Here is a 27,586-nt window from a genome sequence, read left to right as displayed (position 1 = left end):
ACAGTAGAGACATCATATCAAACATAACAACATACAAAACATGTTTTGCCCCAGTCCCATTGAATGCATCCATTGATCACCAAAAGCAAAAAAAAAAGACCACTCAAGAGAACTATGGCAAACAAATCAATGACTTTTTATTTCTTGAGCTCCAGTGTTTTAACTGTAGCAGCACTTCAGAAAAAACATTTTTCCCTGCCCTGTTAAATATATCTATATGTATGTACATTCTTTTCAAAATCCAACATTGGTAAATTAATCAAAAGGCCATTTTAGAACAGCAAGTAAAACACCAACTTAAAAATTCACTTTTTTAAAAAAAGTGTGCATTTGTAGCTTAAAAAGCAGCGATGTGTGCGCTTCCAAGTGTACAAAGTTTCATTTTGGTTTTTGTACAAGTTCTTTCGACATAACGTTTTAGCTGCTATAAAGTTTTCATTTCTTAACAGAGAGCTCCAGGCTCCAGACATGATGGTGCAAATGTTGTAGTGGATATGCTTCAGGCTGACAATGTTAAGCAATACTGTGTATCCCACAATACATATATATTGGTCAAAGAACTAGGGCCGATGACACACCTATGGCTGATGTGACACCTTGTTTCATCAGGCCACCAGAGGAAAGCCAACCTAGCAACTGGTAATATCTTAGATTCAGACCTACATTAAAAGCACATTCACATTTCCTAACAAGCATGAGCAAAATTTCTAATTTCAATTTAAGTTTCTTCAAGTGAGAAATGCACTGAAGGATCCCATTCTCAGATCCAAAGTGCATACAGCCATGCCATGGGCTCCTCATGGAGGATTAAGCTATTGATAGCTACTACTTATAGTAGCCACGTAATACCACTAGAATCAGGGGCAACACTTTTCAAACACCAGTGGCTGGGGAATACAATCAAGAAGGTACTATGGGACTCACTGTATCTTGTTGATAGGCTTCCCATTGGTATCTAATTGACCACTGGGAACCAGTGGCTGGATTAGGTAAGGCCCTTTGCATCATCTGGACCTGTCTTTCTCCCACACACATTCCTCTTTCTTAAATCAGGTTCCCCACTAGGAAAATTAATTCTGGTAAACTGACATCTGAGATTTCAGGGATAAACCTGGGAAGGTTTAGAAACCAACCTGCCTGCCCCACTCCCCTGTCTCTTCTGCATTTTAAAACCACACATCCTTTTTACACAATTGGGAATGGCTTGCATTTGAAGGCACGCATTTGCTACTATCATGTGTAGTTTGGCCTTAAGGAATTCTAAGCCAGCAGCATTTTGGGTGAGGTCACAGTTAGGTCTGGTTGTTTGAGCCCCTGGCTCCGCTTGCAGTCATTTGCCCAAGTGCCACAAAACATTAAGCCCCCAGATCTCCATCCCACAACAGCTTGCTTCATCTCACACATGCACACATATTCTAAAGCATGAGCAATCCATGATACTAGTAGTAATGGATCCCTGACTGGGCAGGCTTATGCTTTCCTTGCTCACACTCTTCTTTGCTCATAAGGAAACCAAGCCAACATGAACAAACATCAGACATTTTTGTTCCCACAGGCCATTTTTCAGCTAGCTTGGAGGGTTGCTCTGTGCATATTAAGAAGTGTCTGTACATGTTAAAAATACAACCTGCAGTAATTAAGCACATTTGGCATCTGTTCCATGCTACAGACTGGCCACAGACCCATGCAACACTTTCATCATGGCTTTTTTGCCATTTTCTTGGGAGAAACAAGTCTGAGCTGCTCACAGAAACCTCAGCTTGGATCCAAACAACTAATTTTGTGCATGGTGCATTCAAGACAGATTTGGGCTTGTGCTTTCCAAAGAGTTACTGTACAAAGGGAGGGGAAAAAGAAAAAGGTTAGCCTAGGTATGTTCTGAATGTACCATTGCCTCAGACCTGAGCCCTCTAGCATCCAAGACTCATGAAACCAATGAGCCTATATCATGGCTGTAGCACTTCAGACAGAAATGAGCAGTAATTGATTAAACACATTCCAATTGAGTTATTCAATTCAGTTTTCCCTGCACAAAGATATCTAGGTTGTCAGGGAAATGTGTGCTCACTCCTCAAATGCTTTCACCTCCCACATGGAGCCACATTCTTGTACACTCGACAAATTGTTAATGAAACTGGAATTTTGTCTTCAAGACCATGGTGGATTTGAAATTACAATATTCTTGCAGGGAGTCATAAGAGACTAAACACAAAAACTGACACACACACACACACCCTTCCTTTAAAAGGCTACAAATACAGTGTTTAAGAAGCTGGGTTTTTTTTAAAAGGATGAAAAATGGGTTTTGCAACCTAACATACAATCCTATGCAATTCTCACAGTGAATTCAGTGGGCCTCATCTATAGCACAGTGGATGGACTGTATAGCCTTTCTCATTGTTCATTTTCGCTTGAACAGATAGGGAGCCATAATACCAGCACATTCACTTATAAAAACAGTAATCAAAGATCAGTTTGATTCCCTGGCCAAAAAAAAAAAAAATGCAGTTCTGAGGTGGGACATTCGTTGGCTAATACTGTTTTTAGTCAATATGCCTTTAGGCCTCATCCACTGCAAACAGAAACAGAAATAATAGTTCAACAACATGAAGTTGTTCAACAATACATCTCAAGACCAAGAGTCCATATACTGGAGTGTTTTCTCTATGGTCAGTACCCTGCAATGACCTCCAAGTGGCCAGTGTCTGCAGTCAGAACGGCCATGTTACTTGAAAACCTACATGTAAGTACATGCTAGCAAATATCTAACTGCAGGTTTTGAGCAGTACCTTCAGTCCTTCCTCGCATGTTCGGAAAACCTATTCACTGAGAAGTACTATCCAAGCGGTTTTCATGTTAGTGCAAGCTTGGCAACAGACTAGCCTTCTGTTTCCATATATACCTGCTATGAAAGCCATCAGTGAAACAAACACATGATCCAAAATTCTTAATAAGGAGTGATTCAACACAATAGGCATCTTGGAAAATCTAGTGTGCACCCCTAGTCTGATCATCTAAACCAGAACCCTCTATTTCTGGTCTGGCACTGATAATGGTTTGTGTGTTCCTCCAGAGGTTTGCGAACTACACTACTTATCATACCACACAACTGGCTATGCTGACCGAACTGGACAATATCTGGAAGGTCACACCTTATCCATCCCTATGTTTGGGTATGCTCTAGGAATACCCATATAGTGGGGCAAGGGAACTAGTTTTATGAAGCCACAGGATATATTGTTTTTAAAAGCTGCCTACTATAGTTTATGGATAGGAATAGGGGGTAAAAACTTGATCAGTTAAATGCCAGGCAGGTGTCACATGAGGATGTCATTTTCAGACTTGTCATCCCTACAAGAGGCAGATCTTACAAAAACAGGAAAAATTAAAGACATTCCTATGGATAGCAAAACACTAGATTGCCTAATCTGATTCATACATCCACACTGAAAGGACAAGAGTAGTGTTTTTCATTATATCAAGTCCACTACTGAGTTATTTCTTTTTTAACTAGAATTCCCAGTATCTCCTAGCCAGGACTGGGATTTGTAGTCCAGAAGAGTAACTTCACCCAGCTCTGGTCCACTGCTAGACCTTCACATTGCAATCCTCAGCACTCTTCCTCTGTGGCAATAGCTAGTGTGAGCCCAAAATGGGAAGAATAAATCAGTGAAATGACCTGATCATCCAGGATAGGTAGGATCAAACATGATGTGTGTTCAATCATATTGTGTGTTCATTTTGCTGCCTGCAGCACGTCAAGAGGAGGGAAACCAAGGGAATCAAATAACAAGAGAATAAGGGGAGGAAATAAGGCAAATGTAGTGAAGTAGTGATGTCATGAACCAGCCAGAGCAGCCTTAACCATCAAAACTAATCCAAATACTACTTCCTGGAGGTCCTTCCCATTTCATTTCCCAGTGGCAGAAAAGTAGAGGCCTGGGAGAACCTTAAGTTATTAATGTCACAATTTCTAATCCAAAGGATGGGGAGCCTTTGAGACTCTAAGTGCTGATGAACTATTAGTCCCATCACACCTCACTGCTGAGATAATCTTGCATTGCCTCACCATGGGTCGGCTAGGGCTGATGGGAACTGGAGTTCAACAAAAACTGGAGGGCCACAGTTATTGGATCGAGTTAAATATTTGCTCTGAAAATCATAATTAAGGCAACTAGCTACATGCACTCGAGACCAGTCGTGCCAAGTGCATTAGGACTATTAAGAAAGAGCCACAGGCTCCCTTCTTAAACCAATTACTCACAAGTTTACAAAGTGTAGTGACCCAAGCAGACATTTCTGGAAAAAACAGTCTTTTCTGGGTCCCCCCCCCCCCCATACATTGTTTGTCACAAAGCTGTTTTCTTCCTTTTAACACTCTTGTTTTCAAATGTCAAGTTTTTCAGAAGAGGCGACATAGCAAATACAATGGGACCAAGGGAACACATCCAACTGAAATTCCAAATTTGCAAAAGTTTATAAAATAGAAATGAGGAACTTTTGATTCTCCAGATGATTTGCCCTACAACTCCCATCAGCCTCAAACAGCATAACCAGTGGGAAAGCATCGTTGACCCCAATGCGCACATTCAATGGACAAAACATTTCTGGACAAAACTACAAAAGCTGCAAAGTTTCATAGCAGCACACATGACACTCCTGCAAATGCTAAAACAATTCCACACTTTCATTTGTGCAGGTCAAACAACTGCAAGAAGGTGTACATGCACACAGATACACACAGGGTGGGTTTTTGTTGTTGTTTTTTGGCTCTGGAGCAAAGTTTGACTTCACATTCTCCTTCGCTAAGGCTTTTCGGTTCCAAGGCTTTAGTGCTGCAATGCAACCAACAGCTGCATTTCCATGTCAGTCTTTTTTCTTCTTTTAACTCTAAGAGTTCTCTTATGGCAAGGGTGGGCAACTATGACCTTCCAGATGTTTTTAAAGTACCCACAGGCAGGGCATAATCCCTCTCCACTGAACCTGCAGACCAGAAACATCAGAAGGATCACAGTAGCCCACCCCTGCCTTATGGGAATGTAAACTTGGTGCCCCACTCCTGCACACACTTGCAGGCATTAACTTACACACGCTAGTGCAAAAGGTCTGCACATACCTGCAAGCCTGGCAAGGGAGGGGATAGGCAGGAGGAAAAACAGACTGGAAACTCAGTAAGAAATAGGAAGGAATTAAAAATCTACACAGGAACTGAGATGCAGTTGGAGGCAGAGGTTAAGTACCATTAGATACCTTAAAGTGTTTGCTAAAAGATGAGACTTAAGCTACTTGGCAGTAGTGAAAACCGGTTAATATTACCAGAAGTGACCACTGATTCTGACACAATAAAGGGAAGACTCACAAGTTAAGGTAGAACCTCAATAAGTCAATGTCTTAAGTCATTTCAAGTTGTCTTCAAGCTGGATATTCTAAGAACTACAAAGCATAGGAGGGTATGAGAAAGAGAAAAACACACACCAGCTTCTCTACCACTATGAAGCTGGGGAAAGGTAAGATTAAAGCCACTCCAAGAGGCGAGGAGGCAGCAAATAGTGCTTTTCACCATTTAGTTAAAAAATCCTTTTCATTCACTCACTCACTCACACAGTTTTGACTCTTTTAAAACAATCCAATTCACAATATAGAAAAATAAAAGATAAACATTATCCATGTATATCACCTTTCTCAATATAAAACTTAGTTTTGCTAAAAGGGTTCACCTTTCTATCTTAAGCAGGAAAAGCCCAGCTCCCACTTTTCCTCTGGGTCATGCCCAAAGCATTCTCCGGAAGAAACAAGCATAAATGTTTACCACAGTTCTCAAATCCACAAGTGGGGAGGGAAAAAACTATAAATACTTGTTTTAAGAATGCTTCTTTTAACAATTTGGTTTTGCAAAAAGCGGGGGTGGGGAGAGAACAGAATTCCTCCAGAATTTCAAATTACACACCACGCATACATACACACATCCCAGAACTCAATTGTGAATCCAACCAGAACCCTTTTCAAGGAGCCTGGTGAGAGTATGAAGACACAGAGATGTCACTGTCTCAGGAGATTCTGGATTGCAGTGCCAGATCCATCAGTATGGACTTCCTTTCCCCAACTCACGCTTTGTAAGCACATACTTGAAGAATTCATAAACAGACCAGGCGATGGCAGTTGAAGGCATCTGGTATATCACGCGTGCCTGGACTCCCTTAAAATACCCCGCAATACCCCCCAGTTGGTACACTGTCCTAAAGGCATTAGCCATTCCTGACAGGTGCCCGCTAATGTTTACAGAACTCAAAACCATGTTCTCTTGGGTGTTGAGGAGAGTTTTGCAAACGTCCAGTGGAGTTGTGGCTGCTGCCGCCACAGCACCTGCCACAGCCCCTGAAACAATGTGCGTGAGAGGGTTGTACTGTCGCCGGGAGTTGATCTGCTCCTGCATGAACTCATAGGTGATAAAGTGAATGGCCTGGAAGGGGACGTTCATGGTGAGCTGTGTGGTATAGCTACGGTAAAAGGCGCCCAAGCCCTCAGTCCGGTGCACTGTCCTGATGCACTCTAAGACAGTCTTGTATGGAGAATTGTACATCTGCATGCGCTGCTTCACCACTGGTGCCATCACAAAGTGGCAAAACGAGGATCAACGAAGTTCAGTGTGTTGCAAGCCAGGTTGGTGAGCAAAGCAAAGAAAGAAAGAAATAGAAAAACACAAAGAATGTCAGATCAATTTTCATTTGGGTTGAATGTACTAATTGAAGAACAATAATAATGGCAGGAATAATCAAGTAGATTGTACAGTGGGTCCTTGGTATCCCCTGGGATTTGGTTCCAGGATCCCCTATGGATACCAAAATCTGTGGATGCTCAAGTCCCATTATATACAGTAGCACAGTAAAATGGTGTAGTAAACTAAGGTCTGGATGTTTCCAGTGGTATCTTAAGAGGCATCAAAGCCTGTAAAAATAGGATTATTAAGGGCCACATGCAGCCCACAGGCCACACTTTCTCCACCTCTCGATTAAGCCTTTCAGATATTTTGGATAATGGTAACAGTTTCTGGGAGATGTTAGTTCTAAATGTCTGGTGGGTCCAATTTTTCTAACCAAAGTGTAGACTAATGATCTGACTCAGTATCAGCCAGTGTGCCTCAACTCCAAACTAACCAGATGTATTGAATTAAAATGCCCATCAGCCCCAGCTAACATAACAAGAACAGCTATGGTTGATGGTATTAGTAATCTGACATATGTGGATGGTGCCAGGTCAGGAAAGGCTGGCCAGGGGCAAACTTATTTCTCTTAATCCCCAATATGCAGATAAGACCAACCAACCAATCCATCAGAATGATCAAAGGTGAAAGTATTTGGTGAATACTCAAAAATCACAGCAGGTGATTATTACAGATACTCGGATACTTTTATTAGGATCTCCCTCTTCTCCACGCTACTGGATCATTCACACTCAACAGCATTACCTTCAGCAGGATTCATGACACCATCATGGAGTAGGGTAGCCATGCTCCCAGCCATTCCTGCAAAATAAAGAAACAAGACAATCCCCTTTCACAAAGTCATTCTCACATGGCTCTTGTGTGCTCAAAATGTGGAGCTCCAAATGCACAATACAGATGCCGTATTTCATTCCATTTGGACTCACAGGCCAAAGCCACTAATTTTTTTATCACAGATTTGAAAAGTTACCTTTTGGGATCACAACTAACCAAGCTGACTGAGAGCTTGGAGGAGCTGTAGTTCAAAAACTAATTTTCCTAAACTTGTTCTTTACAAAACTTAATCCTGCCTGTACAAAAAGCATTCAACACCATGTATGCAAAAGAAAATCCAGCATGGTACATGATAGCTATGCAAAACATTTGGCCCTCCAGACAATGCTATATTCCCATCATCCCTCAATGCTAGTTATGGCTGATGGTAGCTCTAGTCCAGTAACTTCCAGAGTCAAAACTGCCCACCCACCACTGCCATAGGAGAACCATCTATGAGGAGAAATGGTCTATTTCCATCACCATCATAACCATCTGTTTTATTCATGCCATTTGTTGCTGCTGAACCTCTTAAGGAACAAGAGGTTTCACAAAACCAAACGGCAGCTGGTGCAAGAACACACAAAGTTTCAAGTAGCTCAGAGACAATCTTTACTGTTCCTATCTGGGATGATCACTTGAAGAGAGTCTGGAAATGTTATTTTATTGCACTAAAACCTCCAGAATCCCCCAACCAGCATGAACACTGGCCAGGCTAACTGGGATAATCTGGGAGTTGTTCTTCCAAGTTTTGCATTTCAGGTTTCATAAATCATGGTCTACAAAGCCAGGAACAAATGCTGAGGTTAACATTCCTCTTCTCTTCCCAATCAATGCTTCTTTCTGTATGAAGATCTGGACCTTTCCTCAAGCCAGAGTTGCCCATTACACTGGAAATGTAAGTTGCACATTATAGCTATCTTAGAAATGTATAGAAGTACAAGCACAATTATTATTTTGTTACAGGTGTAAAAGCTATACAGTTCCAATTTTGATCAGCTCTATCACAAGGAAATTAGGTATAAGATAAGTACAAACATCTTGAGTATAAACTGCTTCTACTACCTCAGCCTGTGGTAACCTTAGAGGAAACAACCACTCCATAGTGATTTCTAAATACATCTTCCTTCTGTGCAATGACTGTATAAAGTCTGCAGAATTAAAGCAGGGAAAGAAGAACAGGACAGTCGCACTGAAGTGAAACCACAATGCAAGGACATGAAAATCAAAAGAGGCTGAAGAAAAAATGTATTATTCATTTAAACTGCAGCTTCTTCCTATTCCTTCTTTATGTTAAATGTAATGGACTCTTTAGAGGTGGATAAAATGATATAGAAAATGCATGTCAATAATACAGCATGACCATTTTAACATACCGGGCTGGATCTAGGCTGGCTATGCTGTAAACCAGTGGCGGCCATCCAGATTGTTTAAACCACACCTGCCTTAAGTTCCTACCATTAATCAGACTGGCTTGGGCCTCTGGGAGTTGAAGTACAAAACACCTGGAAAGCTAATGGTTCCTTGCCTATTACACAAACAGAAGGGCTTTTCCTATTCCCAGAAGGAACTACAGTTCAGATGAGGCTCCCCTCTGGGGAAAGTGGAGGGACAAGATTTCCACGGACCTCCACAGTGACTTTTAGGAGGCAGAGAGGCTATTGAGGGATCGGTGTGAGACAGAATCACCAGGACTGGGGGGAAATTATTTTTGTTACAACTTATATAACATACAGTGGGCCCTTGGTGTCTGCTGGGGTTTGGCTCCAGGACACACGAGGACACCAAAGTCCATGGATGCCTAAGTCTCATAATATACAACAGCATAATAATAAAATGGTATCCTTTATATAAAATGGCAAAATCAAGGTTTGCTTTTGGGAACTGGTTTTTTTTTTTGGGGGGGGGGGGGGGTATTTTCATGGCATGGCTGGTTGAATCCATGGATGCAGAATCCATGGATACAGATGGCCGACAGTATATACATATGTTCTCAAGGCAAACTCTCCTTTTAAGTAGCCTTTATAAGCTCACTCTTCGCATATACTCTTATTAGTCTTGCAATTTTGGATGTCAAGAGATGGAAGATTCTTAATGCTATCAGTCAAAAGGTAGTGTGCTAGTTTTTCCTTCTTAAAAGATTTTTCCCTTGGTAAGGCATTGGAAATGAGAACATCAAATTGACTGACATGGGAAGGGTAATCACAGAATAAAAGCTTCATTCTGAAGCATTCTGTGATATACAGTACATGCCAACTACTATATTGTCTATAACAATCCTTTCAGTAAATTTTAAAAGTTTGAAGAAATAAAGAAACTTTAGTCTTAGAAATGTTAATACAGTTCATGAAGCACAAAGGGAATTAAGCACACACCGAGATGCTTTATCCTGTTCTGAGGTGTCCTTATTTTCAAAGAGGGTTAGAAGTCCCAAGCATGCAAATGATACACACTAAAACTAGCTTCTGATTTGGCAGGCAACTGGAATGAGATAGCACTTCTTTGCAAGATCCCATGATCTAAGCAATTTTAACCCCATAAGCATTATGCGTATATCTATGTTATCCCAACTATAAGGCATATTCAATTATTTGTTCCCAAGCTATGCAAATAAAACAATATTTTAAAGAAACGTATTTTTTAAAAAAATACCAACACAACACTAGACTTGAAATATTCTGTAAGTTTCCACCCTAAACCATCCAGCCTGAAATACAAATCCATTTAACATGAAGCTATTTGCATTAATTTGATAACAAAAATTCAGACGACAAAAATTCAGGTAAGTACAAATTTGTGAGTTGCTGACTGGAAGACTGGAAAATGTTATAATTAACATAAATCACTCAAGTTCTTCAAAAGAGTGAATATCATCATGAACTCTAAGCTAGGGATGGGGAAACTGGCATTGCTAATGTTCTGGACTACAGCACCAACAACACCTTGCTATCAACCATACTATTTGGTATTTCTGGGAGGTGAAGTCCAAAAGATCTAGAGGGTCAAAGGTTCCTTACTCCTGCCTTAAACAGAACCTCCAGAGAAACAGTATACTTCCAAATGCCACAATACTTCCACATATTGGAATAAGGGCTTGCCGCCTTCCAGAAATACCTTGCTTAGTTTTATTTAGGAATAAATAGGTTGATTGAGAGACCGACCTCAGACTGCTGTAGCCAAACTGTGATTATGTTCATAAGATAACCACAATTTTGAACATGATTTAGCAGTAGCAAACCTGAATTTTGGAAGCAAACCCTTAGAAATGCTCACGCTAGACTGACAAGCTATTTAAGGCACTGGTTCCGCAGTGCCCCCACATGAGGTGTTTATGGTCAAATGATTTACAACATCTAACTTTTATAGGATCTGGAAGACTACATATCTTCGGCATTCTTCAGGCATGCTCCTCTAAAACTGCAGGTGCCTGTGGAAAATAGACAACAGTTTGAATGCAGCAAGAGAGCCTAGGTTGCCGAGCGAGGAGTCTTTCCCAGCGTCTTTCTCTCCAGAAGCAGAAAATGCAGGCTGAAGATGGCAGACCATGAGAGAGAGAAAAAGTACGCAACTTGAGAGCCAAGGGGGCCAGGATGACACCCCAGGGTGGTTATGTCAATATACCGTTGGCCAGGTGGCTGTTCCCTCCATGGTGAATAATGTCACTTAAAGTGCGTTTCATTTTTTCATAGCAGGCAAAGTATAGAGCGTGAGCCGGGCCCGCTCCAACAACAGTCACGTTGATCCCGCGTAAAGGCCGCCAGATGCCTTCCGTTTGGACAATCTTCCTCAAGGCCTCAAACACGCTCCTGTACTGGGCTTTGGGATCAGGTTGCAAACTCTGCATCCGGGTCTATAAACAAAAGAAGTGAGGAAGCATTAGGAGAACTGCAATGATCACCTGTTCCATCCCCAGCTCCAAAATTATTCAGAGCATCCATATTTGAATTGAGAGCCCCTGCTTTCCTAGAGGAAGGTCCTATCATTATGACCCATTCCCTACTATAATGCTGCCTTACACCAGGTCAAAGGACTGCACCATCTAACCAAGCTTTTCCCAACCTGATTCTGTCCAGCTATTTTGGACAGCAAAATCTCATTTCACTGGTGAAGCACAATGGGAGTTGATGTACCAGCACAGAGACTGGTATTCTAGCCCCTCCTCTTCACCATATGCATCATCACTCCAAAAAAGGACCATGCCTCACTGGTAGAGAGTCTGCTTCACAACCAAGAGATCTCGTGTTTAATGCCTAACATTTCAAATTTCAAAAGATCAGGTGGAACAAACTTCTGATAAACACCCCTGGAGAGTTACCACATCTGGAGGGTACCAACTTGGTGTGGGGGAGAAATCCTCTGATTTAGTCCATATCATTTAGAAGGAGATTTACCAGTAGCTAAATAATGTGATGCAGTAAGTCTATGAGTGCTTCCACCCCCCAACACAAACAGACAGAAAAATAAAGGCAATGGCACATACTTCAACAGTATGCCAGCAGGGTGTGCTACTAGTCAGCGGGAAAACATTGAAAATTGGTTCTTGGACACTTCATAACTACTATGTTTGAACCCTGATCTCCCAGTGTCCTAGTTCAACACGTAAACCACTACAACATGCTGGTGTGTATTAATCTAATATTGCCTGTGGGATACAAAGCAGAAGTTTGTTTTTTCTTTGTCCACAGAAGACAGAGTTTTGTCTCATTTCATAATACTTAGTCTAGGGGCAAGAAAAAGGTAGATCAGAGTCCACTGGCAGGTTTCCAGATGTTTGTAGTAGATCTGCAAGTTCACAAAAATAGCTGAGTTAGTCTCTTGCAGCATAAAAGGGAGGGAGGGAGGAGGAAGAAGGGGGAAAAGGAACGCAGCAGCACCTTTAAGCCTGATTTTGATTTTAGCATGAGCTTTTGCATTATCAATCCACTTCTTCTCGAGGAACGTAAGCTGACTGGCTAGCCCACCTAAATCCATACCTTCTACTTTAATATCAGGGAGAGAGAACATGTGGCCTTCCAGATATTTTTGGACTACAGAGCGCATTACCATTAGCTATGCTGTTTCATGCTAATGGGAGATCAAGTCCAGCAACTTCTAGAGGGCTATCCACAGAGCTCAGAGAAGAGACTTTTTAGATTATAATTGCCAGAATCCTCCAACTTGTCCTAATGTATATGTTAATGTACAGAACTGGGAATTATAGTACCAAAAAATAACTTTTCCAAGCTCTGAACATGTTTCTCCATTCCCAAGCGTCCCCCTTAATAGCCAGACGGACAGCTTCTACTAGTTCAGGGTTGGGTTGTTGCACCTGCCATAAATGGACCCAGCAAGTCTATTCAAGCCTAATGAAACTATTCCTACACTGCACCTCTCCTTTGAAGAGTTGCATTCCAATTTACAAGGCAAAACCACCAAGTGGCAAAGCATCATGCTGTGCCATCGCAGGGCACTCACTGCCTAAGCCAAGAGAACTCTTCCTTCTGCCACTGTAATAATGCCTCAGTGTAACAACAAGGTGTAAATCAAGGCCTTCTTATCATCCTCAACACAGCAAATCCCTCTTCAGTACAACCCCCTATTTTAAAAGACAAAAAGGCATGCAAATCTAATCCTAGAAGATTGTCTTGGTTGTTGCAAATCCCCATGAAATACAACACAGGAATTACGGCAGATAAATGCCAATTTGCTAGTTGCCAAGAATCGTGTAATTGGTTGGTACCTAGCTTTCCATGAGATTATTGAAAAACTATACCTGTTACTTTTTTAAACAAAAATGCTTTATGTCAAGTGAAACTAACAGCCACACTGACCAGTATAAACTTAGATTTTTAAATGGCTGATGTTCAGCCTTTAACAGGTAGCTCTTCTAGCAGATATTCACCTACCCCGAAAACCTTAGGGTGCAGGGGTTTAAGAAGTCATACTTCTTTGCTGAAACTTCTAGTTCTTATGGATGTGGACGCGTTTCGACACGTGGGGCAGTGAGAACCATTGTATTATGTTATCACAGACTTACAGATGCAAAAACATCAAACAGTTCATTACATAAGGAGTATGATCTGGACTGGGTTTCTTCTGCCCAATGTGTGAACGTTTAAAGCAGATTATTCTGAGGAATGCCATGCTTTTTAAAATGATTTTCCCTTCAAAACAAAAAAAAAAAACCAATTTATTAATTAAGCCCACAATGTAAATATGGATCAACATCCAGGGACAGTCGGTTACAGAGGTGAATGCAGAGCGGGAAATGGAATGGGGGCATTTTTGAAATACTTGTGCACCACACCCAGTTACATCACAAGGAGGTTTATGTAAAGTGCGTCCTTCAACTTGTTTACACAATTAGGAAAATTATCCTGTCTGTGAGACAGATTTGAAAGTTTTACACCAACAGCATGTCGAGCAAGGAGGGAGAACCTGTCCTCCTTGGCATGCAACGCTACTTCCCTCGCTCTTCTTTTCCTATCTCAAGTACAACTGCCACATCAGACAAAAGCCTACTTAATCATGCATTAAGTTTTGGTTTATTCCAAGTCATATTATGCAGTCTGGAGCAGAGCGTTACGTATCATCTCTCTAAACCAAACTTTGGTCCTCCAGATGTTTTAGACTTTCCCTCTCTCCTCTAATCCATTCAGCAATTTATGGCCATTTGGCTGCTTTGGGATAACCACCTTCACATTTGTCCCTAACATTCCTGATAAGGCCTTTTCTGAGTATGGCTCCTACCATTTTGGCTACATAAATGTCAGTATTCTTCCCCAAAGATGAGCAACAGAATGCAAGAAACCACCTTGTATGTGAAGGAAATAGACAGCTACTCCATTATTTATACCAGGGTAGATAAAATATGGCTTTGCAGATATTGGCCCATCAGCCCCAGCCAGCATAGCTCATGGTGGGAGTTGCCATGCAGCAACAGCTGGAGGCCAACTTTTGCTGCCCCAATAAGAATCAAAATAGAGGGAGACTTGAAGTTCAACATCTTGGTCCACACAGAAGATCCAGAGGCAGATTCCTAGAGATGTCTGTCCAGCCTTTGCTTCAAGGCTCTGGCCTTCCAAATGTTTTGGCCTACAACTCCCATCAGCCCCAATCAGTACTGCTCACATTACAGGATTATAGGAATTGTAGTCCAAAGCACCTGGAGGGAAAAGGGTTCCATATCGTTGTCCTAGGATGGCTGGTTCCATTGCCAATCTGCTCTTACCTTTACGACATCCCTCTTAATGTTCAACTGAAAACTACCCAAACAAGGAAATCTACTCCTGCCCTCTAGGTAGCAGATCAAGTCTGCTCGCCCTCTTCTTTATGTCAGTTCTTCAGGTACTCTGCTGTTCAGATCTTTAAGTCCTTCTATGGCAGGAAGCTGCTCTGCAGGCATGACAGATCCCATCACTACACCACCCAGGAAGGGGAAGCCACACCTGCCAAAGCTCTCCCTCCAGCCAACCAAAAAAGTTCAAAGAAAGAGAGGCAAGCCATGGCTAGCAAAAATAAATGATTTGGGGTTTTTTGAAATAGCCAATTTTTCACTTGACTAGACGTTTCAACAGTTAATGAGCTCATGATGCAGAGCCCTAAACAGACAAACTGACATGATATCTTGCAGATCTAATCATTCCTTTGTCTCCCCCCCCCCCCGGTTAGTTAACTTTTTTGCCACAGTGAACACATTTTGTGTAAAGATATAGAATTGAATACCAGTCGGTATTGGACTGTGACTCTGGAGACCAGGGTTCGAATCCTGGCTTGGCCATGTAAATCCACTGGGTGATCTTGGGCAAGTCACACTCTCTCAGCCTCGGAGGATGACAAGCAAAATATTAGGTGAAAAATAATTAAAATATTTTAGCCCTGAAAATAAGTTATGCTTTAACAACTTCAACTACAACATAAATTTGCACAGAACCACCCCTTCCTCTCAAAATACAAAACTTTCAGAAACAAACCTATTTCTTAACTCCCTAGGTTTGTCTGAATAAAAAATGCATGTTTTGAAAAGCAAACTAGACTTTCTCGATCCATCACAATTTTCACCACTGAGAGAAAGCAACAATCCAGATGAGATGGAGAAAGGATGTCCCTGGGGTTCTGGAACCAACTTTGTGATGAAGAGACAGGCAGGAATCTGGCTGGAGTAGCCTGGAGTTATGTCTAGATACGTAATTTCAGAGAAGTTGTGTAAGGCAGGGCTGTGGAGTTCATACACCAAACTGTCAACTCCATCTCTTTCATAAATGGCAAATGTAAAAGGAAACCAGTAATATCAAATTTACTGCAGCAGAATGGTTACACAATGTACTTCCACCACCACCATGTGATTCATCAGGCTAGTTAGATAGAAAAACAATGTAGTTGGTCAAAATGTCGGAACAAGAAAACCTTCCTATATTCATATGAAAGTAAATACGCAACAAACTGAGCATTCGTTAATTTTTAAAACGTTTAGCAGAAACATATTGTTATACTAAACAGGGCTGACCATGCTTAGCTTCAAAGATCAGATGGGATTTGGTGCCTTTAAGGTATTTAGGCCTTCTCTTAAGCCCACCTTACCAGATTGTTGTGTGAAAATAAAAAAAGGACGGACTAGAGCCAGGTAGACTTCCTTGAGTTTATTGGAGGAAAGGAGGGATATAAATGTAATGAATAAATCCAGAAAAACTAACAGGGGAAAAAAAAAGATTTGGATGAATCACCTTCAGAATCGCAGCCTTGCAAGAAGGAAAAGCAAGCTGAAAGCAGACTCTAGGGGATTCCAGCTGAAGTTTACCTTGGCAAAGTACATGTCTGGTATTGCAACTCTTCCATCGTCCCTTTCAAGCAAGCAGCCATAGCAAGTGAGTATCAAGAAGCCTGCTGGGAAAAGTTAGTGAGTACATACAGGAAAGGATGAGGATGGGGAAGAAAGCCATAGGTCTGGACCAGGAAATGCCAGCTTCCTCCATAAAAGAGGTTGGCAAAGTATAAGTATGGTGCAGTCCTTCCCCCTCACCTGGATCATCTTTTTCTGGCTAAAAAACCCAGTTAACAGCCTCTTACGGAGGCCTCCAGCAATAGTGACTCACCTTTTTAATACATCACAACGCCCCTGTGCCCTATTTTAACATAAAAACAGATTTATCAAAACAGGAGGAGGTACAACTTCTGGCCTCCCCCCCATCTCCCCTATCCCCTGGAAAGTAATTCTAACAGAAATTTGGCCCCCAGACCCACTGAAAATGCCTACCACTGTTTTACATTGCAAAAACTATGGACAGAAACATTTTATTGCCCATGAAAGTGAAAAACTGCAAGTCATTCTAACAATTCATTCTCAGTTTTCTTGTTTCTGTTGAGCTTTACATTTCAAGCTCCCTAAGCCAAGGAGCTTATTTTTAACACCTCCATTATTTTGTGGAATAACTACATGCATCAGCTAATACTCTGTAAATGATAGTTTTAAATTCTGAATGCTTGCCTCACTTTAAAAAGCAACGCAGGTGCAACGTGATCAAGGTAAATAACAGGGCATTAAATTATTCTGACAAGTATTCTTAGTTTAGTTTAGTTTGCAGCAGAGACGAAAAGTCACATCATGAAACCCAAGCCAGACAAACATGGATGGGGCAGCAACCTGTCCATTTTGCTTTCTCTAATTTGACAATTTTTAAAATGTCAAATTCATCTATCCCAAGTATGAAATCAGTGAATTGTGTTTAATTCTTCTCAAACAAACAGAAACCAAGTTCTCTCTCATTTGTACTGCCATGATTCAAGAGGTACGGTTATGGTGGTATGTATACATGCATGGTGTTGGCTTCAAATTGTTTCCGACTTATGGCACCTCTAAGGCAAACCTGTCTTGGGGAAGGAAATGGCAAAGAAAGAATGAAAAGAGAAGCAGATCAACTGAATTCAATTAACAAATCCCAATCCATTAGCAGAGAAATTAATGAAGTCAATGGCTTAAATGCACATTACATTTATTAATACAAGAGCTCACACTACAGTGCATGCAACAAAAGCAATTTTTTCAGAGAAGGGTTTGAACTCAAGGAAACTGACTTTAACAAGCAGATTTATTGCTTTCACACATCAATTACCTACTGGCCACAAAAAGTCTGACACATATATGTCACCTAACACTCCTTCAAAATTTTAAGAGTAATAACTGGCATATTTCTGGAGCCTACTGCATTGTTTCCCATTCTCACAACTATATACTTGTAAATATGCTTTATAAAATGAGACTTTAATATTACTCTGTACTGCATGTGAAGAAGTCGATATCCACAAAAGCTCATGATAAGATAAACATCAGTTAAAGGTGCTACTACATTCCTTTTTCTTTTCCTCCTGTCCCTCCCTTTCTCCTTTTTATGCTGCAAGGAACTGACACAGCTACTTCTTTGAAAACTCCTTTGTTCCAGTTACATTAAATCACATTAAATAGGAAGACAGTTCCCACTGCCAAGAAAATTCTCTGCAAATACAATATAGGTAGGACTTCTTGCACTTACAATTACAATGTAATTTAATTCTGAAATAGGAGGGAGCAGAGAGGAGAAAACAAACGTCATTACTTTTCAGTTTTGACATCCCATCTGGATTTTCTAAGAAAGGAGGAAACCGTCTTAAACACACAGAGGTTCCAGATATTGTCATGTAGAACTGTGTGTCTTAGCAACAGATACCATGCTTAAAGTCATCTCTTTCTGAACAAGTTAATTAATATTATATGCTGGGGAACGGGGAAACTATGTGCATATTCAAAGCTTAGAGAAAGTGGCCATGCTAGCTGAGGGATTCTGGGGACTGTAGTCTGGAAAAAGGTAACTTTTCCAAGCAATGTGCATTTGAAAGACCTGCAGTTTTGGAATGTTCTGTGCTTTTGGCATGGGCCTGCCTGTCAAAGGAAATCCAATCCAAAACTGCCACAAACTCCTGCCCTTTGGAGCCAATTCTGGAAAACATTTCAGATTATACTCACAGCTCGCTCAGGCTTGTTAGAATGTCACAATAGCTCCTATGTAAACCAGTCACAATTGTGTGTTGCAGCATGTGATGTTTGTGTCCAACAAATATCACATTTATCAGCACTCTTCTCTAAAATATTCCATCCTATTCCCCCCTCCTTCCCCATCCCTCTCTCTCTCTCTTTCTCTCTCTCTCTCTCTCTCTCTCACACACACACACAGAGATTTCTGTTTGTTTTAATTTCAGATCAAATTACTGTAATCTGTTTGGGAGGATTAAGGCTCATCCCTCTTAACCATCCTTCCTTCATCCTGCACTTCTAGCATTCCTGGACATCCATCAAGTCCACTGATACCCCTTTCTCTAGAATGAGTGCTGCCATTTTGGCTAGACGGGCCATTAGCATTTGAATACTTGAAACAGAGGGGTATAATACACCAGACTCTCAGCTGTGGTTGCAAACTCTCAGCTGTGGTTGCAACTGGGTAATGGGGGGCAGCCCATTTTTAGAGGTGACCATTGTACTGATCTCCTCATTCAGCAGTGTCACCCAACCCCAAGGTATATCTAGGAAGAGCACAGTTCCATGGGACACAGTCTGAAAACACACTTACCTAGCACAGGCATGCAGGGTTAGCTGAGGATAGAGGAAAAAGCTCTTGTGTAACATTTTCAAGTGTTCAAAGGCCACCACCCACAGAGATTCACAACCTTTTCATCTCCATAGGCTACATGGGATGCTGGCTTGGGGCTTGGAGGTAGCATATACACACATTATGTCTTATTGACTGAGCACATGAACACACACTCGCTCTCAATGCTCCTCTTTTCTTACTATGAAGAAGTCAGCAACCTTCTCTCTATCGCACCCACCACAGGTTCTGACACATACTTTCTGTCTCCTTCTGTTAGAAGCAGTGCAGAAAAGAGCTATCTGTATGAAACTCACAGAGGAATTCAGTTATAGCAGAGGGGAAGGACATCTGGACACCAATGAAGGACATACTCAAACCCTTGGGAGGGTACAAGTTGTGCGCCCCTGCACTACTTCCTGGCAATGCTTACAACTACCCTGTAAAGCCGAATTCAAAAATATAGCTGTATTAGTAGAATGAGTTATGTAGAGAGATCTTGTAGCACCTTTGAGACTAACTGAAAGAAAGAAGTTGGCAGCATGAGCTTTGGTAGACTTCTGCCTAAATCCTCAGATGCATCTGAGAAAGCAGACTTAAGTCTATGAAAGCCCACACTAACAAATTCTTTCTTCCAGTTAATCTCAAAGATGCTGCAAGATCTCCCTGTAAAGTAGGTGCATGTTATGGCCATATCTTAGATGTGGAGACTGAAAAAAGAGGGCTGCTTGCCTAGCAAGTTCACAGCAGAAAAGGATTCCAGCTTCACAGTTCAGAGGCAGCCACCACTCAATACTGTACTTTGTACTTCACATCAAGGTGCACAGTCTGAAGGCAATGTCCTCTGTCACATGGAAATTCTGCCTCCCAAAATTCCTCCACAGAAGTGGAACTGACAGCTGCACCACCACCTTTTCTTCACAAGATAAGCATGCTTCCCCCCCCCCTCACACCCTCCTAAACACAAAACGCTAGTAAACCATGTGGAACTGCGCTGTGTACAGTTAGTTCTGCCAAGACCTGGCCACGTGGTCCGGGAAAAGCATGCCAAAGCATTTTGAAATAGCTGCCGAGGGCTCCTCCTCTTTCACGAGTCACTATGAGGCATTATGTGCTATGTCCCATTGCAGAGACAGAACTGAAGCATTTCACCTCTACCCATGGGCGACTGTTAAATGACTAAAAGACAGTACAAGTCCCATTGGAAAATGAAAACAAAACTAGGAAAGCCAACCATGCAAAAACTAACCCAGGCAGCAGTTCAGGGGTAGACTGGGATCTAGTGCAGATTATCTGCAACAGGTGAAGGGATTCTAATACTGGTTTGGTAAACTGTAACGAAAAGCCAGAGTGGAATAGTGGTTTAAGTGTAGGACTAGGACTCTGGAGATCAGAGTTCGAATCCCTGCTCAGCCATAGAAACCCATTGGGTGACTTTCAGCAAGTCTTACTGTCTCAGCCCAAGAAAACCCCATGAAAGAGTCACCTTAGGGTCGTGGTAAGTTGGATATGACTTGAAGACACACAACAACAACAAAACAGTAACAAGAAAAAGTGTTGTTTGTTTGTTACAGAATTTTATGCATGTCTTCTCTAAAATAAAATTCACTGTGTTCAGGAGTATTCACTTTCAGGAGCATTTATATACAAGAATTCAGTCTACAGCATATTGTTATTTTATAACCTACATTACATACTTCAATTACTGCACAGTTGGCATATTATTAAAGCTACTTAATCCATTTCAGATTTTTCTTTTGAATTATATTTTAAGCATACCTCTTAGCCCCTCTGTGGAAAGAATATTTATAAAGTATTTTAAATTTAGAAAGCTATGAATATTGACGATGTTACAGGAGTCAGACCAACATTACAGCTGCCAACAATCCACCTGTTGCTCATGGCACTTATTCTGGACAAGTGAGACCTTACATGTCTTCACCAGATGAAAGGACACTATGTTTTTGTAATTAGGATATATCAATATGTGTCCTAATTGCCTAATGACAATGAAGCTATTTATCGACTTGGCTGCTCCAGTAAAGTTTGTTGTTGTTGAAAGCCTTCAAGATGTTTCCAATAATGCAATACAAACAGTGAATACTGCTGGCCAGATCTCCTTCTTCCTCTACACCTGTCAAATGCATACCCAAATTATCAAGTCACATTGGCAAATTCACTAAATGGAAATCTGTAAGACAAGAGAACTCCCCTCTGTAGCCGCCCCACTTTATAGGTCTCTAATCACTTAAACCTATCTAATCTCCACATCGGAAAAATTAAACTGGGTGCTTAAAGATAGTTTATGTCCTTCCACAAGCCAGCTGGCTGTGATTCTCCAAAGCAAAGAAACTTGCTTCAGTTTTTGATGAAACAATTTAAGTTTGTTTAGTGTGCAGGAATCATCCCCCGAGATTCTGCAAGTCATCACTTCTGCTTAGATATTATACACTGGGTGACTCAAAAGGAAGGGTGCAAAAGTAAAGTTGTTCTTACTCGGTTTTGCACCAATCTTTTTGAATCACCCTGTACAATACTTTGGATTGCAATTCAAAGCTGTCCTTTTTGCTGGACATTACAGGACTGGCTGTGTTCAGACGTCAGTGTTAAACATAGTTTATCACCGAGGTTGAGAAATGTTTAACCGCTAGGCACTTTGGATTGCAACACCCACAATCCCTTGCCAATAGACATGCTAAGAGCAACTGGGCTGCAGGCCAAAACACTGGTGATTTTTAGGTTGTTAGCCAATTTGGAAGAACCAAGGTTCCCAACCAACAGTTCACTGTGATAGGAGCATCATAACCCTTCTCCAAACTCATGAATGCCTCCTTAAGCAATATCAAAAAGGAAGAACAGAGGGTAAGCTTCCAAGCACACATGGAGACCAGCCTCATTTCCAATTTATGACACCATAAATTGAGGGAACCTTCTCAGTAGCTGCTCCCACCCTTCCACGGAGGGCTAGACTTTGGCCTCCTCCCTGCTTCTGTCGCGGCATGCAAAGATTTTTGTTCAAGCAGTTTTTTTAATTTGTAATCACTCTCAGAGAGGCTACTTATTGGGATGTGTGCTATGTTTATTTCTGATTTTAATTTTTGTAATCATTCTTAAAGGCTCTCCTGAATCTTATCCATGCTGTCATCCGTAAAAGGCTTGCAAGGAGACAGGCCTGACACCTTGCAGCCAGCACTACTGCTTCTCAATGCTTAATATCTGTCCCTTCTCACAACAACCTAATGTGCTTAATCCACCTTGCAAAGGGGTCCAACAGGTTTATTACCTGGTTGCATAAGCTTGGTTATTAACTTGACATTTGAATGGGAAAACCGGCTCTTCCTTCTAACAGTGGAAGCTGCAAAGGGAGAGTACGGAGTTGGACTCTGACCTCTGAAAAACCACATTGTCATGGTTTTTTTATGCCACCTGCTCCTCTGACAGAACTTCACCATGACCAAATTCTTCCTCCTTTCTCCTGGCTCTCCACTGGACAACTAAGACCACTTCCCCAGGATTAAAGGGAAGGACTAAATCTGGTTCAGTGTCAAGAACATCTACCAGAAAAAAAATTGGGAAACCTCTGGCCCTCCAGAGGCGTTGCATTAGAAGTCCCATTGGCCATGCTTGGTGGGACTAATGGGCACTGCAGGCCACAACCTCTGCAGAGCCAAAGATTGTCAACTCCAACGTGGAGAATGTAGATCAGGATGGGCAACCAGGGACCCTCTAGATGTGCTGTCAACTCCTATAAACCTAGACAATCTGCTATGCAGCAGACAGCAGCTGTAATCTAAACCATCTGGAGAACATCAGTTTGCCAAAAAATTGACTAGAGTCTAGAGTCTAGACCCCTGACATTCTGAAACACAACAGTGGCCTAAAAAACACAAAACATTTCTAAAATGTCGGCGCCTGATTCTAGCATGCTAAAATATTTCCCCAGTTGTGATCAAAAGCAGAAACCCTCTAGGCAAAACCTCAACAAGTTGAAAAGGCACCAAACAATGGCCAGCTCTGTGTGGCGAAGTGGTTTGAATGTTGGACTACAACTCTGGAGATCAAGGTTTGATTCCCCGCTCGACAATGGAACCGTGGGCAAGCCACACTCTCGCAACACCAGAAACCCCATGATAGGGTTGGCATAGGTCAGAAACAACTTGAAGGCACACAACATACGGTACATTACATGGCACAGAGACAAATCTTTCTTACACCAGTGTGGGTAGTGTTCTCCGGTACGTAGGACGCGCTCCTATGGAAGTTACCAGCATAAGGCTATGTACATACAACTACTCCAAAGTTAAGTAATGTGATGGAAGAATCCTTGAGATGGGACGAAAATTAGATTTTGGATATCACCAACTGGCTGCATGGACAACGATGGGGAGAGAAGCCACTGCATCCTTTTTCTCTCAAGCTCCTACACATTTGCCAAGGAGCACATTTAGTTCTCCTTCAGAGCAGAGTACACTTCCCAATACAAGCAGGGAAACATATAGCTTCCGCGAACCAAAAATGTGGCAATCGCACCAGACACACACCCATGACGTTATCTGACTCAAAACTCGCTGCCCAACTGCTTTTGCACAACGAAGTGCCAGAAAGCAAACCACTTCTCACATTTGCTGAAGAAGTTACAACCTGCAAACACATGCACAACCAAGACTGAATTTAACCAAGGCTGTAGGAGTGAATTTAATACAGCAAATGGTCTTTCATTAGATACTAGGCAGCCCAAACGAAACTGAAAAATACCAAGGTCTGATGTTATCATCTGTGTATATTTCCACCTTCGCTCGCTATCTGTTGCAAAATTTTACCGCCGAGTCCTGGCTCACATCAGATACTATGTTCAAATGAATGAACTGTACCTGCAATTGAGAGAAAGGGACAAAATGGCAGTGAATATGTTCACCATTGTACTAACAGCATATGAAAACACCCCTAAGGCTGCATGTCAAGAAATAGGACTGTTTGGATTCTCGGCCTCATGCATCAAATAATTCAGATGACTTTGCATAATATACACCTTGAATCAAGTGATGGAGCATCGTTTTTCTGCCCACCTTGGGCAACCTCCTACTTTGCAATGTTCATGGAAGGAAAGCAAGTAGTTTGGCCACAGCTGCCACTTTTTGAAATGACAAAGCAGAAGAGAGGAATAAGCAGCTCTGCTGTTCAACCAAACAAATGCTTTCCAAAACCAATGCCCTCCAGGTGTGTCTAAATACAACTCCATCATCACCAACCTGATGACTGGAGATGTTGGGAGCTATTGTAGCCCATGCAATGCAACATCCACACAGCACTTGTGTCTCTCCACATATACTAAGCATTACTTATAAACCATGTATTAAGTTGGCTGCTGACTTATGGCAACCCCATGAGTTTCACAGGGTTTTCTTAGGCAAGGAATAGTCAGAGGCGGTTTTGCCAGTGCCCTCCTTTGAAATACAGCCTAAAGTACCTGGTATTCCTTGGCGGCCTCCCATCCAAGTATATTGCATGGACTTTTAAAAAGCTTTAGACTCACAAGTCAAAACCAAGTCCTGAATATACAGATCAAAGCATATTCAAGATTTGATAAAGACTTGTGGATCGAACGCTTTCTTACTTGATTGTTTGCATTTTGCTAACTAGGTTTATATTAATGTTTTTGTGTATATTGCTGGTTTCAGAGGTCAATGGCATCTATATACAGTAAGCTACTTTACTATGAGCACTTGTTGTGTGCCGTCGAGTGGTTTCTGACTTTTGGCAACCCTATAACTATAACCCAAACCTATAACTGGGTTGTTGTTTCTTTGCCAAGATCGGTTCAGAGGGGTCTTGCTTTTGCCTTCCTCTGAGAGAGTGTGACTTGCCCAAGGTCCAGAGAGCTCTGGCGCCAAAACAAACTACAACTCCCAGGATTCACAGAATCATGGAGTTGGAAGAGACCCCAAGAAGGGCCATCCAGTCCAACCCCATTCTGCCATGCAGGAAATCTCAATCAAAGCATCCCCATTGACAGATAGGAGGGTAGTTCCAGTGGTTATCGCCCAGTGGGTTTGCATGGCCAAGCGGGGGATTCGAACCCTGGCCTCCGGAGTCGTAGTCCAACGCTCAAGCCACTATGCCTTGGTTATGAATACATATACATACATATATACATATATATGTATATATTGAGTAGAACAGATCTGTTGAGAAAAAATATTGATTAGCAGCAATGCATCAGGTGCTTCATTACAAAACAAGAGGTATCCATGAATGTCCCAGAGATTTCTCCAGCACTGACCTTGTGAAAAAAGGGGTTTAAAGCATCAGATGAATTGGACTGAAAGACGGACTACAACCTTAATAATAATAATAATAATAATAATACTTTAATTATATCCCTCTTCTCTGGGTGGATCCAGGTGTCTTACAATATGAGTAATAATAATTAATAATAATAATAATAATAAGTTTTAATGCATATATCCCAGGATTCCCCGGCTTTAAAACGGGTTTAACGCGGGATGCACCCGGGTTGACCCCGTCATGCCTCACCTTGACGGAGTCCACCGGGTACATGACGGTGTGCTCCAGGATGCCGGCCACCGCCCCGGCCGTCATGTGGGTGGAGAGGGAAGCGCTGGGCGGCAGGCTCTCGTAGCCGTCGCCGTCCTCCGCGGCGCCGGCGCCCTCCCCGCCGTCCATGAGGAGCCCCTCCAGCACCCGACCTCCCGCCGCCGCTCCCGGCAGCCACTGAGAGCAGCGGCGGCCAAGAAGAAAGTTCACTTCTCCAAGACTCCGCCCTCTCCGCCTATTCAGGACCCGTTCAGCCAATGGCCGCGCCGCACAGCTCAGCGCCCGCACAGTCATTGGTCAACGCCGGTGTCGCTCTGGAGGTGATTGGCGGCCGCGCATTGCTACTAGAACGTTAAGGAGAGGGGAGGAATCCACGATGGACAGGCCCCAGAGCCAATCGGAAGGGAAGGAAGGCGGAGGGTTCTCTGTTTTGAGCGCGGGGGCGGGGATGCGGCCTCTCCCTGAGCTGAACTCCCTCAGTTGGGGTTTCTTTTTTTAGTCCACTTCAGGCTTTCAGTCTGGAGAGACATTAGTCCCTGTGAAGGGAATAATAATAATAATAATAATAATAATAATAATAATAATAATAATAATAATAATACTTTAATATTAAATAAATACATACATACATATATATATATATATATATAATTTAATAATAATATTATTTAATAATAATAAAGTAACTGATCATGATAATAATAATTTTTTTATTTTTATCTTGCCTCTGCGACAGGTAAATTATTATAATTATAATTATTATTATTATTTACCTGTCGCAGAGGCAGGATAAAAATAAAAAATTATTATCATCATTCTTACTTTATTATTATTATTTATTATTATTATTTACCTGTTACAGAGGTGGGATAAAATTAAAAATGCATTATTAGTATTATTATTATGCTTTTTGTAAACTGCTGTGATCTGCAAGGAATAGCGGTCTAGAAATAAACTTTCATTTCATTCATTATTATTAACATTATTTTTAACTAATAATAATAATTTAGTAATAAATATTAAATATCAAATAAATACATTATATATATATATATATATATATATATAAAATTTAATAACAATTTAATAATAATATTAAATAATAATAAAGTAAGAATGATGATAATATTTTTTTATTTTTATCCTGCCTCTGCGACAGGTAAATTATTATTATTTTTACTATTATTATTAGCTGTCGCAGAGGTGGGAGAAATTATTTTATTATTATTATTATTATTAAATGCTAGCGGATTCTTATTTAATAATAAATAAGCCCAAAAGGGTAGGGGAAAGGGAGCTTGAAGAAGCGGTCATAATAAATAAATTGAATCAAGATTTGTTTTGTTTAATAAAAAGAGTGAAGTAAATTAAATTAAGATTTCTTTGTCCAAAACACACTGCAGAAATAACCCACTTTGAGACCGCTTTAATCGCCTTGGCTCAGTGCTAGGGAATCCTGGGAATTGTAGTTAATTATACTAAAATAAGATAATATATAAATTCAGATCCTAAACACACCCTGCAGGTATAATCCAGTTTGAGACCGCTTTAACAGCCTTGGCTCAATACTAGGGAATTCTGGGAACTGTAGTTTTAGGAGACATTGAGTGTTCTCTGCCAGAGAGAGCTCTGGTGCCACAATAAACTACAATTCCCAGGATTCCCTAGCACTGAGCCAGGGTGGTTAAAGCAGTCTCAAAGTGGATTATTTCTGCAGTGCGGATGCAGCCTAACTAACAAACCCTGCTTTAGGGTAGGAGCTCCAGATGATGGCCACTGAATCCCATCAGCTCTAGCCAGCATGGTTAATGGCGAAAACCAATGAGAGTTTGGCTCTTATCTACGGCATTCAGAGCCGTTTACAAAACACAGATAAGATGCATCTAAGTCAAAGTAAGATCCA

General features: G+C 41.4%; 1 protein-coding gene across 3 annotated transcripts; it reads right to left on the bottom strand.

Moving 5' to 3' along the window:
• Positions 1-113: 113 nt before the first annotated feature.
• On the bottom strand, positions 114-25,845 carry SLC25A37 (solute carrier family 25 member 37). Of its 3 annotated transcripts, XM_089538767.1 has the most exons (4): positions 25,663-25,845; positions 11,156-11,384; positions 7,466-7,522; positions 114-6,600 (listed from the first exon to the last, which is right to left on the bottom strand). In XM_089538767.1, the coding sequence occupies exons 1-4, from the start codon at positions 25,810-25,812 to the stop codon at positions 6,080-6,082; spliced, it is 957 nt and encodes a 318-aa protein (XP_089394893.1). In that variant the 5' UTR covers positions 25,813-25,845; the 3' UTR covers positions 114-6,079. The 3 variants fall into 3 exon arrangements, with proteins under 3 accessions (XP_089394893.1, XP_089394894.1, XP_089394895.1); XM_089538768.1 differs by lacking the exon at positions 25,663-25,845 and having other exon boundaries at positions 10,893-11,249; XM_089538769.1 differs by lacking the exons at positions 11,156-11,384; positions 25,663-25,845 and adding an exon at positions 10,773-10,886.
• Positions 25,846-27,586: the final 1,741 nt, after the last annotated feature.

This window comes from Sceloporus occidentalis, unplaced genomic scaffold (assembly GCF_023333645.1).
Source record: "Sceloporus occidentalis isolate IW3139 unplaced genomic scaffold, rSceOcc1.0.p SCAF_9, whole genome shotgun sequence".
Lineage (NCBI taxonomy): Eukaryota > Metazoa > Chordata > Lepidosauria > Squamata > Phrynosomatidae > Sceloporus > Sceloporus occidentalis.
This window is presented reverse-complemented; position numbering and strand designations above follow the sequence as displayed.